General features: G+C 43.0%; 3 protein-coding genes across 3 annotated transcripts; 1 reads left to right on the top strand and 2 right to left on the bottom strand.

Annotated features, from left to right (window-relative positions):
• Positions 1-405: 405 nt before the first annotated feature.
• On the bottom strand, positions 406-1269 carry GLAREA_12266 (RING/U-box; the record flags this gene model as incomplete). Its single annotated transcript, XM_008083048.1, has 1 exon — positions 406-1269. One exon carries the CDS (start codon positions 1267-1269, stop codon positions 406-408), a length of 864 nt encoding a protein of 287 aa, XP_008081239.1.
• A 976-nt stretch (positions 1270-2245) lies between these two features.
• On the bottom strand, positions 2246-4078 carry GLAREA_12267 (alpha/beta-Hydrolase; the record flags this gene model as incomplete). The annotated part of the gene is made up of 5 exons (XM_008083049.1): positions 2246-2657; positions 2708-2841; positions 2890-3213; positions 3333-3510; positions 3561-4078. The coding sequence occupies 5 exons, from the start codon at positions 4076-4078 to the stop codon at positions 2246-2248; spliced, it is 1566 nt and encodes a 521-aa protein (XP_008081240.1).
• Positions 4079-7374: 3296 nt separating this feature from the next.
• Positions 7375-8624, top strand: GLAREA_12268 (uncharacterized protein; the record flags this gene model as incomplete). The annotated part of the gene is made up of 3 exons (XM_008083050.1): positions 7375-7457; positions 7511-7582; positions 7709-8624. 3 exons carry the CDS (start codon positions 7375-7377, stop codon positions 8622-8624), a joined length of 1071 nt encoding a protein of 356 aa, XP_008081241.1.
• Positions 8625-12014: the final 3390 nt, after the last annotated feature.

Consider the following 12014-nt stretch of genomic DNA (forward strand, 5'->3'; position numbering starts at 1 on the left):
TAGCAGGCTCTATAAAAGTCGGAAGAAGGCAAAGTACTATATACAATTTAATATCAAAGAATTAGCTATTGGGCTATCAACACTGTGTACTAAACTACGAGGCTGGTAATAAGCAGACTAAAGTCGTTAGGAGCTTAGAAATTAGGTTCGCAAGACGGGATGAAGGCAACGTTGGAATAAATGACTATTCATATTACTGAGATGATTTAAGATATAGTCCACAGGTAATTAAAATCACTATTGCAAACACAAGTATAGGCTAACAGGTTTGATTGAATTTCTGACTGTATGAATGGCTTCAACGTCAACTTGTATGTCTTCGACTTGCATACAACGCGATGACTTAGAACAAAGTGTTTCAACCATTGCATTATTCTCCATGCACTTGAGACTGCTACTGGTGGATTACTCGTTAAGTGCAGGAATCCAGGGCTTCAATTCGTCAATCCTCAATAACTCTCTACACCAGGGAGGTGTCGGACGTATGAAAGAGGGAAACTCATGCGTGGACTCATCGAACTTATCCCTACAGAGCGGGCAGTTTACCTCATCGCCCTCTTGACCCGTATATACGTGCTTATATAAACACTCATTCCCAAAAATATGACCGCAGGGCAGCTCGACTGGCTGCTCCTGTGTCATCACCTCCAAGCAGATAGAGCACTCCTTCGACTCATCCTCCTTGAGAACCACAGGCGTCGCAAAATACGGCTTCACGAATTTTCCGTCCAACTCGTCTTCGGCTCGGTCAGCTAGTCGTAATGCATCTGCACGTCCATCAGTCCCGAGGTTCCATTCCACAATACACGCTATCCAGTAGATGAGGAACTGAATATCCTGTGGAACGCTGGCGGTACCTGTCCGCGAGATGGCTTCGCACATGTATATCTTCACGCCTTCAATTAGAATATCTTGAATTTCTTCCAGATTCAAAATATCCCTGCCGTTCAATAACATCCAATCCGGGTTATTTCTGCTTTCGATCTGTGCGGCTAGTACCAAGTCTCGAAATTTGTTCGCGCGATTGAAGAACACTGCTGTGAAGTTCCAGACAGAGGAATGCGGGATTGAGCCGTCGTATTCTGGGAATTTGGAGAGAAGCGGCCCGCTGTAGGTTGTCGTTTTCAAGAGGCAGGACGTGCAGAAATGATTGACTTCGAACTCCTCCGGCACCATCCATTCGCAGTGCTGCTTGCGTTTACATGTATGGTCGGCGCTGGTATCGCTCTCATGGCCGCAGGCCCAAATAATACGTACTGATACACACATTAGATCGAATGGTGCGTAGCAGAAGTCGTTGGAAGATTGGAAGTGTGAATTCGAGATGTGCTGTTTTCGAATTTTAAAATTGTCTCGTCATTTTTGTACATTCACCTTTGTTTCAAACAATTTTCAAGATCGGCTTTCCTACCATTGTGCAGCCCTAGATGAGTCCAGATTATTGTTCTGTAGAACAGTGATTGGAAAGAATAATGCACAATAAATCTCAGGTGGGGAATTTACTCTACCGAAACTTGTGATTTTTTAAACTGTTTTGAAGACCCTCGCGGAGGACAGAATAAGAAACAGTTATCTATCCATCTATTCTTGGACGAAATTATAAGTCGACTTAAAGGTTCGTATAGAGCTTGAAAAGTCTTATTTACTTGAAATAATTGGCTAAATAGTATTTATTTTCTAAGTTAATCCACTAAATATACGATAATTCGTTAACTTAATCGAAGAATCGTTATATTTCAACTACTACTTATTTTGTCCTCTACGATTCGCTATCGTGGCTAAATGAATTCTGACATATTTTGACGCAATTTATCTACACATCAATACAGTCCATCCTTAACTAAATCGATCTTATTAGGTATATACGAGAATAGCGTTGAACCATCACTTTATAGTTCTATTACTTTTATTTAATACTTAAGTTTCGGAATCCAAATTTCTAGCCTCGCATTAGACAAAACAAATGATAGAACTTTCTTCTATAAACTTATTGTATTCCCTTAGAGCGAGTAAGTAGCCTAAATTTGAATCTGTTTCAAATAGCGATAAAAAGATTATATTTACTTGAAATTAATGACGAAATCGTATATTGCGTCAACTACTCTGATTAAATATCGTGTTTCGACTACCACTGATCTCGTCCACTGCGATGGCCCCTTTCGGGTGAAAGTGTAGTCCTCAACATTGGCATACGTTACCACCAGGAATGGACCAGGCTGAATCTTTTTCATGCTCCTGTCTCCAACTAAGCAACGCCAACGCCAGTATTGTCTGGCGGTATCGCTCCAACAACTGGAGTAATTGCCGGACTTCCTATACAGTTTTGGTCAAACTCACTAAGCTTGATAAACTGCTGCACCTGTCCATCCCACGCAAACTCAATTGCCGTTCCTTCGTCCCCAGGAACATAAGGATTCCATCCTTGTTGTGGCAACCCGTTAACCGGGTCTCTCATAAACGCCAACCAAAGATCTTGCATTCGATGTGAGACCGCAAATTCGAAGTCTGTCGACTCAGAGTATGCTATGTCATGGGTTCCAAAGATAAGTGGAAGCTCAGAAGAGTGATATGCTCCTTCCCAAGCGCGAGGCGAGATATTGGAGAAGTTTCCCGTGTAGTAATAACGGAAAGTTGTTGCGTTTGCAGCATATCGATTCCTGGTAATTATTAGACATTTGTAATGCCAGACAGGAGAGGTGAAACATACTTAGTGGTTTGTTGTGCCCAGCATGCCCGTTGCACAGTATTGGCATTCGCTAAAGTTTCATTATAGGTCGTTCCATTGTTTACCCAGACAGTCAGCGAAGAACCCTCATTGTTATTCGTCCCATGAATAGCTGGCTATAACGCGGTTAGCAAAACTCAGACAGCGGACTCAACTAAACATACCACTCTTGAAAAGTTACCCGCAAGTGCTCTGGAAGTGTAGTTCGAGAAACGAGAAACGTTGTCTACAATCGGGCTGAATGTGATTGAAGGAGAGACTCCAGAATCTTGATACGACTTTAAGAATGCTGTTATATTCGCTGAAGGAACATTCTTCATGCAAGTCAACTCAGCTTCGGCTGTCAAGTTACCACAGCCTAGATTTCGAGCAACAAATGTAAAGTTGCTCCCAGTTGGATCGTTTGGTGCGCCTGCACCTTGAGCTGAGGAAGAATCCATGATGATTCCCGCAATGATAGGGTCTTCTGGATAAGCGAAATTGTAGTACTACGAATTCAACATGTCAGCCTCGGAATATTTCGGTTGAAAGAATTACCGTCTCGAAGTCAGAAATCATAGCATATGCAGGCAAGTGCAAATTGAAAACAACCAAAACTTTTACTCACATCAGTTGACGCCGCGCCAGCAGATTGTCCCCACATGGTTATTCTGGAAGGATCTCCTCCAAAATTTGCAATATTCTGTCTAATCCATTCCATTCCTACTCTCTGATCCAGAAGACCAAGATTCAGCTTTTCGTCGATCCCTGCAGCAATAGGATTGCCAAAAATATTGAGGCGATAGCTTTCTACTTGTCAGTAAAGTTCGGACGAGCAGGCGATGTAAGGACTCACTTTATCTGAACGACGATATGTGCTTTTGTTCTCTGAACCCAAGGCGTCGGGATTTGATATTCGATCTGAGCACCGCCAGTCTGCTGACCGCCGCCGTATATCCAAGCAATGACAGGTAATGGCTCACTACAATTGCCTGCTGAGAAAGGTGCCCAGACACTCAATGTAAGACAGTCTTCGGAGACGGGACCTGAAACAAGGAAGTCTCGTGCATCGATTTCATATGTTGATGGTATCGAGGTGTCGTATTGAGGACAAGATGGACTGAATGAAGTTGCATCTATTTTGCCGACTGGGGATTTCGCAACGGAGGGGATCCATCTCCGATCACCGACTGGTGGTTCAGCGTAAGGTATTCCTAGAAACTGCACCACGTCTGGGTGTGTGCCGTTGATTAGACCATATACTGTTCCTACTGTAGTATCGACTTTCAGTGAAGAAAGTGAGAGACATGAGGGTAAAAATGAAGCCAAGACTAGAAGTCCCAGTTGGACTTGAGAAGAGGTCTTTGACAACATGGCGATTTCTAGAGAGCGGTGGTGAGGACGATAAAATGCTACTTCCACAAAGGAATATATACCTATTATACCCGCGCCTCGATGCAGAAGGCCGCCGGCTAGCTTGTCTTGTCATGTAGATGGGACCTTTAGCACCAGCAATGGTCAACATGAATCAAGCCGCCATCGGAGAAGTGACGTCTTGATTTTTCTCCATCTACATTTCTCGCTAGTCTGCAATGGCCATATGGTATTCTAAAAAGCTGGTAGAACACCTGCAGCAATGTACGCGTCGTGAACAGCAATAGGCCCGAATAACATCAAGATCTTGGAGGATCGAAATCTGAAGAGCATCATTTCATGAATTGCCAAGCCGGTCCACGGTCTCGCGGGGTTTAGATATTTCTCCTCGCAAGCTTTTGAGCTCAAGGTTATGGGTCTGAAAGCTTGGATCATGTTAAGAAATGCGGGGATGGATTGCGGGGAAATGTTTTCGTCACCCTTCAATCTGGACTTAGATTTTTGCTTGTTGACATTTTATGTTCTTCTAGTATTGTGAAACTCTTGATGATTATTGAGGTGATTTATGTTCAATTGAGCCAGGAGTCTTTTCATGGACCTTGCAAGTTGAAACATGGAAAATCGTTGCTCTACTTGAGTTCAAAGTCTTCAGCAATCGGCTGTGACAAGAACTGATAATCTCCATGCCAAATATTGCGAGAACGAGCTCTAGCATTCTTGGTCCAGGAAGCATGGTTCCGTTGACAGGTCTCTTCTCCATTGCTGTCACCTCCGCGGTAAGCTGCCAGCCCCCTGTGTCCTCGCTTATTTGACAGCAAGCCGAGCCAGCCACCCTCGATCTTGGTGCATAGCTGGAAGAGGTCTTTATTGGATATCGGAGGGCTATTTTAGACTGTTTGAGCAGCTCCTCGAGGTACGCCTCCGAAAATGCTTTCCTGGATTTCCAGCGTTGAGGTATAACCCACTCTTGGTATGAAAACCAAGTGACGGTTAAAATAAGCGACGCGGATCAACTTAGGCGGACTGCATCAAGCGAAGGTTCCGATTTTTGGAAGCTAAAGCACATCTTGTCCCTGTTATACTTAAATTTGCGTTCCTTTGGGGGGTAGCATTCAAGTCTAGCATTGTGCTGATACCATAAGTGCCGAGCGAACAATTCTTGCGGTTATTTGTTGGTTGGTGAAGGGGGGACCTAGAAAATCAAACAATTATCAACGAAAATTGAGATATTGTAATGACAAAAACAACAGAAGCAAGATAAAATCGCTCCTTTCTTTCTTTCCACCGCGAGACATTTGGGCAACATAAGATGATTATTGAGCCTTATGCTGGATTGGGAACACCGATTATCGGTCCGAAAGTATACTCCGATGCCGGTTCTCGGGGCTCGGAAGCTAAGCGACTTTCAAATCCTACGACTATCATCGGATATCATATGGCCATCGAGATAATCTGGATTCTCAGATCAGCGCCTCATGCCATTTTTGTCCATTGTGGTGTTTTTGGCGCAATGAGGTTTCCTATATGAAGCTTGGAACTCTTTACCAACATCTGCTTCTAAATCAGTACCCGGCAAACCAACTCGACAAACATTTTACGAGTATCCAACGTCGCTCACCAGGATTGGGCCGCCTTTTCTGACCATGCCGTGTTGGTGTCGGCACCCATCTGAACATCCTATTGTTGGCTGTATGTCACGTTCGCAGCAGATCCTTGAGTTGGTCTGTACCTTGCAACCAACTTGGGCAAATAGCTGCATCCATCGGACCTGCGTCTTCGACACTCCGTGCGCTCATTCCAAAAGGACAATGTAGTCATCGGGTCAGGAGCTGCAGTTTGTGCGACTCTTGGACATTTGTTTTGACATCTAGATGATGCTTCGCGGTTTATTATACAGACTGAACAATGATACACCTCTCGTTGGAGAAATTTCTGCGGGTCGGTATTCTGCTGTGTAAGCCTGATAAACCCATAAAATACACGGTAGACGTTTGTTAATGAGCATATTAATCAAACAACGTTACAATTAACAAACGTATGGTTTCTTTTTATTTTCTGTCTGATTACCGTATGTTTCATTGGGATCACTAAATTACAAGCAGATACCACGAGTTATGTTACAGTCTCTGAGTTTTCTGAGAACACTTAAAATCATGCTGAATATTGCAACTGGATTTGTAACATGCGCCTTGTCATGCGTCTATGATTAACGTACTTACAATTTCATCCAGTCGTGTTAACCCAACCTCGCGGAGGACAAATGAGTAATAGTCGAGATACAATATTGCTGCGGTTAAGTTAACGAAATATCGTATATTTAGTGGATTAATCTGGAACATTATCACTATTTAATCAATTATTTTAACTAAATAAGATTTTTTAGGCTCTATTCGAAGGCGACTTATTATTCAGTCCAAGATTAGTAGTAGGTGACTGACACTTATTTTGTCCTCCGCGAGCCAACTACTCTAGTGGGATCATTCAATAACCGTTTATGTCAATCATGGGGGATAAGGCAAATCTCTGCTTCATGAAATGAAGCAAAATTTGAACGCGATGTGGTCGTTAGTATACTTTATTTATTGTCTCTATTCTCGGGCCCTCCTGAATATCTTTTCGCCCTGGATTTTACCTTTCCTCTGGATCAGGAACAACTTATTGTATAGCCATGCAATTCCGGGCTTCGTCTGCGGCGATCATACCCAAATAAATCGATGGATCTAATTTCTGGATCACAAGTCGATGGGTAATCGTGGCTCATGACTGTGGCCCAATTCCAACAATTGGGACATACACATGGAAACCAACACCAGGATTTCCAAACCAACTTTTGTTCACCAAACTTTGCTCCAGCGGAATATTCCCAGCGCAATCGTCATTTCGGAAGGAGCCTCATCCTATAATCTTTTCTCGCATGGTCTTCAGGATTGGCTCGTATCGCATCTCGCTTATTCCCATTCATCAGCCTCCCAACCACACAGCATGATCAAAACTCGAAACTATACGTTTACGCACTTCAGTTGAGTAATGATCATCCGTTTATAGACGGGATTGTTGGTCGTTGAGGTGGGTGGCTAGTTTTGCTCACATATAACAGTGATCAGAAATCCATTCTCAATAACCACACAACTATCATACTTCTTTTCTTCTTCAGTTTCATTCATTTCCTTTATTATCTTTATCATTCAGAAAAAATTGGTCGTTTGATACGCCACTATTCTTTTCTTATTTTCGATAATCGACACATCTCTTTTATTGATCAGGAGCTGCATTTTTTTGAGCATTTTCGGTGCAAGATGCGTTTCACAAATGTCACTTCTTTACTTATGTTGGGGTTTGTGGCCATTGCTGCATGCGAAGAGAATGCTTCGCTAGATAAGTTAGAAGTTCTCTAGATATACAGAATGGGCCTTTTTGACTGACTCTATCTAGACGTGAAGTAGTCCCAGAGCCTATTACGGCTGTGGGAGGAGCCAGAGGAGTAATGAATGCATTGCTTGCCAGGTCCGTATATTTCCTTTGTTCCTCCTTTTAAACCCTGTTTCCTAGTGGCCGGGAGTATATTGATCTTTAGAAACGGCTCTCGGCTCTAGAGTGAACAAGAAAAACGTATTCTAATTTATTGTATAGGATGCCCAAAGGAAAAGGGGGAGGGTCAGGGTCTAAGCCACCAAAAAATGATGACAAAAAACCCACCCCCGCTCCGTCTCCTCCAAAAACACCCACGCCAGCACCTACACCTGCTTCTACACCTCCTCCTGCTCCGAAGCCGACTTCAGCTCCCCCGGTACCAGTAACCTCTCCGAAAGTGGCTCCCACCTCTCCTGCTGTTTCAAGCGAGGCGGTAAAATCCAAGCCAGCAGAAACATCGGACACCAAGGCCGCCTCCAAGGGTACAACAACGTCGACCAGCGTTTCTAAGTCCACTTCCGTCAGCAAACCAACCGCTACGTCTGATGCAAACGAACCAACTGGTGTCTGTAAGAAAATTGTTGGCAAGAGAATTGGAGCATCGAAGTCCAAGACGGGAGGAGATTCAGCACCTGTCAAGTCGAAACGTGAGGCTAAATCACCCGCCCTTGGTGTTACCAAGACCGAGTCGCGAGCCAAACCTACAAGTGGAGCAGCTACCTCGCCTTCTAAAGCCGGAGTCCCAAAATTCCTCGACCTTGAAAAAGCAAGCAGCATTGTCCTTTCAAAACAGTCCGTACGAGGCACCTCCATTGTGGTTATCGCTTCTCAGATGCAGGTCGTTGCTGTAACCTTCAAGACTTCACCGGGAAAGAAAGAGCTCACAGCCCTTGTGAAAGAATTCGATAGCAAGATGAAGGGAAATGGCCCTGCCAAAGTAATGATTCTTAGCCAGAAAAAATCCATATCAAAAAAGCCTGCGCCTTTGGCAAAGTTCATGGATATCACAACCGCAAAGTTCAAGATTGCAAAGTCTGCTAAGACCTTTGACGTTCATGTCAAGAAGGTCGAAGGCAGCTGGCCTGAAATCGAGATTAGAGCTGGTGCTACATGTCACGCCGTTGAATATATTTAGAGAGCAGCTATTCCTAAGTTAAGCCTTGCTTTGCTTAGGGCTTGCTGAGGACAGTTGTATTTAGCGCTTTCTGTATTATTACATGTCATGTTTGTTACTGTAGCGTTGCTTAGCAGTTTCTTTTTTTTACAGTTCTATTCTTCCAGCATGGGATGCGCATTTTTGTGTGGGACTGTGGGTAGGATAAGGAGGACTTTGGTGTACCTAGATGGATAGCCCAGTGTCTAGGGATAGACCGAAATTTTGAAGTTCTGGCTGGAACTCCTGTCAGCATTGCGATTTTATTCTTGTTAGATTCCAGGAATCAGCTGTCTCGTATGAGGTCTCAAGTATAATTACTGAGAAATGAAACTACCGTGACAACGACTTTTTCGTTGAATATACTTGAATGGTCCTTGCTTGTCCTAACGTAGAAGCATATAGCAAATAGAGTTTCATAGCAGTATTCACATTATTCTATAAGTATAAGTATTAGTCTAGCACAACCTTGAGTCCATATACTAATTTTTGAAAGCGAATTAACGGAGATTTACTGATACTCGTTAAAAATTTATAATTATTTTTATTTTAAACATAAGTAAATCGTAAATACCCAGCTATAAATGATTAAAAAGAAACAAAGTATCTTTTAGCATAACCCTAACATGCTACTTAGTGGCAAAATACTATATCTTTATTCAATCCAGTGTACTCACCAAGGGGTCCAGGTATCTAGTCCAGCACTGATGTGATCTGAATCGTCCTGTTCCAGCATACCTGTGAATCGAATGAGTCCTTTGATTCAGTAAGCTAGATTTTGAACAGAACCAGTGGATGGACAAATTTGATTCAGGGAAGTCAAACTCTCTTTCCTGGCTTACCTGTCATAATTTCTCAACCTGTCAATGATGAGTAGAATGTTATTCAGCGACCTGCACAGTAACCTTCTACTTATTCATCAAGGGGAAGACCAATAAGCCCAACAGCACAACACCTAATGGTCCGCCAACAGCGCTGCCTATTAAGAATGTTAGAAATACCACTAGTATCCAGTAAAGTCTAAACTGTAACTCATCCATAAGACTCCTTTTAACTGACGGAGGTGCTGGTATACTTGGAGCTACTGTGACGTTCTCAGCACCACCGATTTTTGCAACAATATTGTGGTCCAAGAAGTATCCCATATTTTGTTTCTTTTCCGGAGTTCGAACGCGGCTGGCCCTTTGAAATCGTGAGAAAGGCCAATGACGATGCGCGACTTGCATATCGAGGTTAGTAGGGGACGTAACTAACGGGTTTGGACGGATGTTACTCGTAGGAAGGCGTTTGCTGGTTGGGGCAACCCAATGGAGAGGATGACTATCGTCGTTTCGAATTTCTTGTGAAATGCGCTCACCTGGATGGGCGACGCGAGGTGGTAGTGATTGAAGTGGTGCGCGTGGTCTGGGTGATGGCAACTCGCCAAATAGGGTTTTTTAAACCATATTGGGATTTTATTATTTTTCGAATGCTTTGATATATCTAGTAGACGACGAGCGTGATGCGTTATTGGATGTAGGTTAAGTTGGGGTGTGGTGAATAAAAGAAAAATTGTGCAAAAGCCATGATCAACACGTAGGACGAAAGGTCGGTGTGCTGAATCGAACACAAAAATCGTGAATGGAGATAGATGGAACTTGGTTTAGTCTACGTGTAATTATGGATATATTGGTTATATGTGATGCTGGTCCTTTGTGGTATTTTTGGCTTTGACGGCTTTGCTGATGAAGCGGCTGACTCGTTTTCTCTTTGAAGAAGTCCTAAGATACAGAGGTAAGTGAATCCGACTGTTTTTCTGCAAGGCGTTTTATTGAATACAAAGATTTGAGTCTCCTGTTCTTGCCTCAAGGACAAAGAACAAAATGTGTTGGCACCGCAAAAACGACAATGCACTGTACCGTGTACACGCCGCCTTCTTCCAATTTCGCACAAAGTCATTGCAACTACAAACTGACTTAGTGTAATAGTGACCAGGAAAGGAAGCAATAGCTTACTGCTGAAAGGAGACAATATTAGTACCTTGGAGGAGCCTGTGAAATACAGCAGTAGTAATGTACAGGAAACTTCGGATCTGGCAGTGTGGACACGACTCAAGGATTGCAGTAGACTGTAACCGCAACATAAAAGTGTATCTTGACAGTTCCATCGAATGTCAAAATATATTCAAGAGAGACATGCTTACGAAGTGTCCCAAATGCCTGAAGCGAAATTCAAAGCAAAAAAGGCTCGGAATCCACGGCTGTAGTGGCTCAGTTCCTGTTTTTGAAGCATCAAAGAAAGGCGAAAGGTACGAAATTCAATCGAAAAGGATACAAAGAGAATTACTGATTGTCAAAATGGCGCGGATATTATAAGAGACCGCAGAAGAGCTGCTAGCGTTCATGGACAACCCCTTTGCTGATCCCATTTGGAGCGAAACTACTTTTAATGTCCTACTCAATAGGCGCGACAGTCAATTTGACGAGCAAGTTGGCGAGCCATTCTTGGAAAACGACACAGAGACGTCGTATGGCGAACTTTGGGAATCCTTATACCCGTTTCACAATCTTATGGAAGTTGGATATGTCGCGTCAGAAAATCGGAGGAGAGGAAGGAAGAGAGCACCTGCTAGAGCCATGGGTCTAGCAAAACGTAAAATCTACCGAGCTCGTATAGCCTTTCATCGAACTGTTCGTAGAGTTTGGAGAATTACGCGAGGAATTTTAATATAAATTACTTAAATATCAAACCACTCAAATTAAGACTTCTTGTAATGACCATAAACAAGCCCGTAATTTTGAGCGTCTACATGGGGCTGACAACTTTAGCGAAAAGATTAGTACCTAGTCTCGAGCTCGCTCAACATTTTCAGCAATAGTCCTCGGTTTGACTTTGTCTAGAACCGATAGTCCGATAGTAAACATGTTAGCTAGGAAATTCTTAGCTGGGCATAATCCTTTTCTTTGTTTAGCTGACTCGCGGAGGACAAAATAGGTGTCAGTCGCCTGCCCAGTAATCTTGGACTAAACAAGTCAACTTCGAATAGAGCGTAAGAAATCTTATTTACTTGAATAATTGACGACATGTCTTATATTATTCTAAATTAAACCACTAAATAACGATAGTCCGTCAACTTAATCGAAGAAGTACCGTGTTTCGACTACCGCTTATTTTGTCCACCGAGAGGCTGGACAATAGTCTTTGTTCCGACACAACCAAGCCAAAATCTCCAAAGTGTAACAAAGAGAGTTGAAGATTCTACCAGGTGTACCCTTGAAGAAATACGACTGTTTTCTTCAGAACAGCGTTCTAGTCTAATGATCTCTACTCATAATCTCCCTTATTTCCAAATATTCTTCTCACAGCAGTCAGAAGATATTTTGTACCTTCCAT

This window comes from Glarea lozoyensis (assembly GCF_000409485.1).
Source record: "Glarea lozoyensis ATCC 20868 chromosome Unknown GLAREA18, whole genome shotgun sequence".
Lineage (NCBI taxonomy): Eukaryota > Fungi > Ascomycota > Leotiomycetes > Helotiales > Helotiaceae > Glarea > Glarea lozoyensis.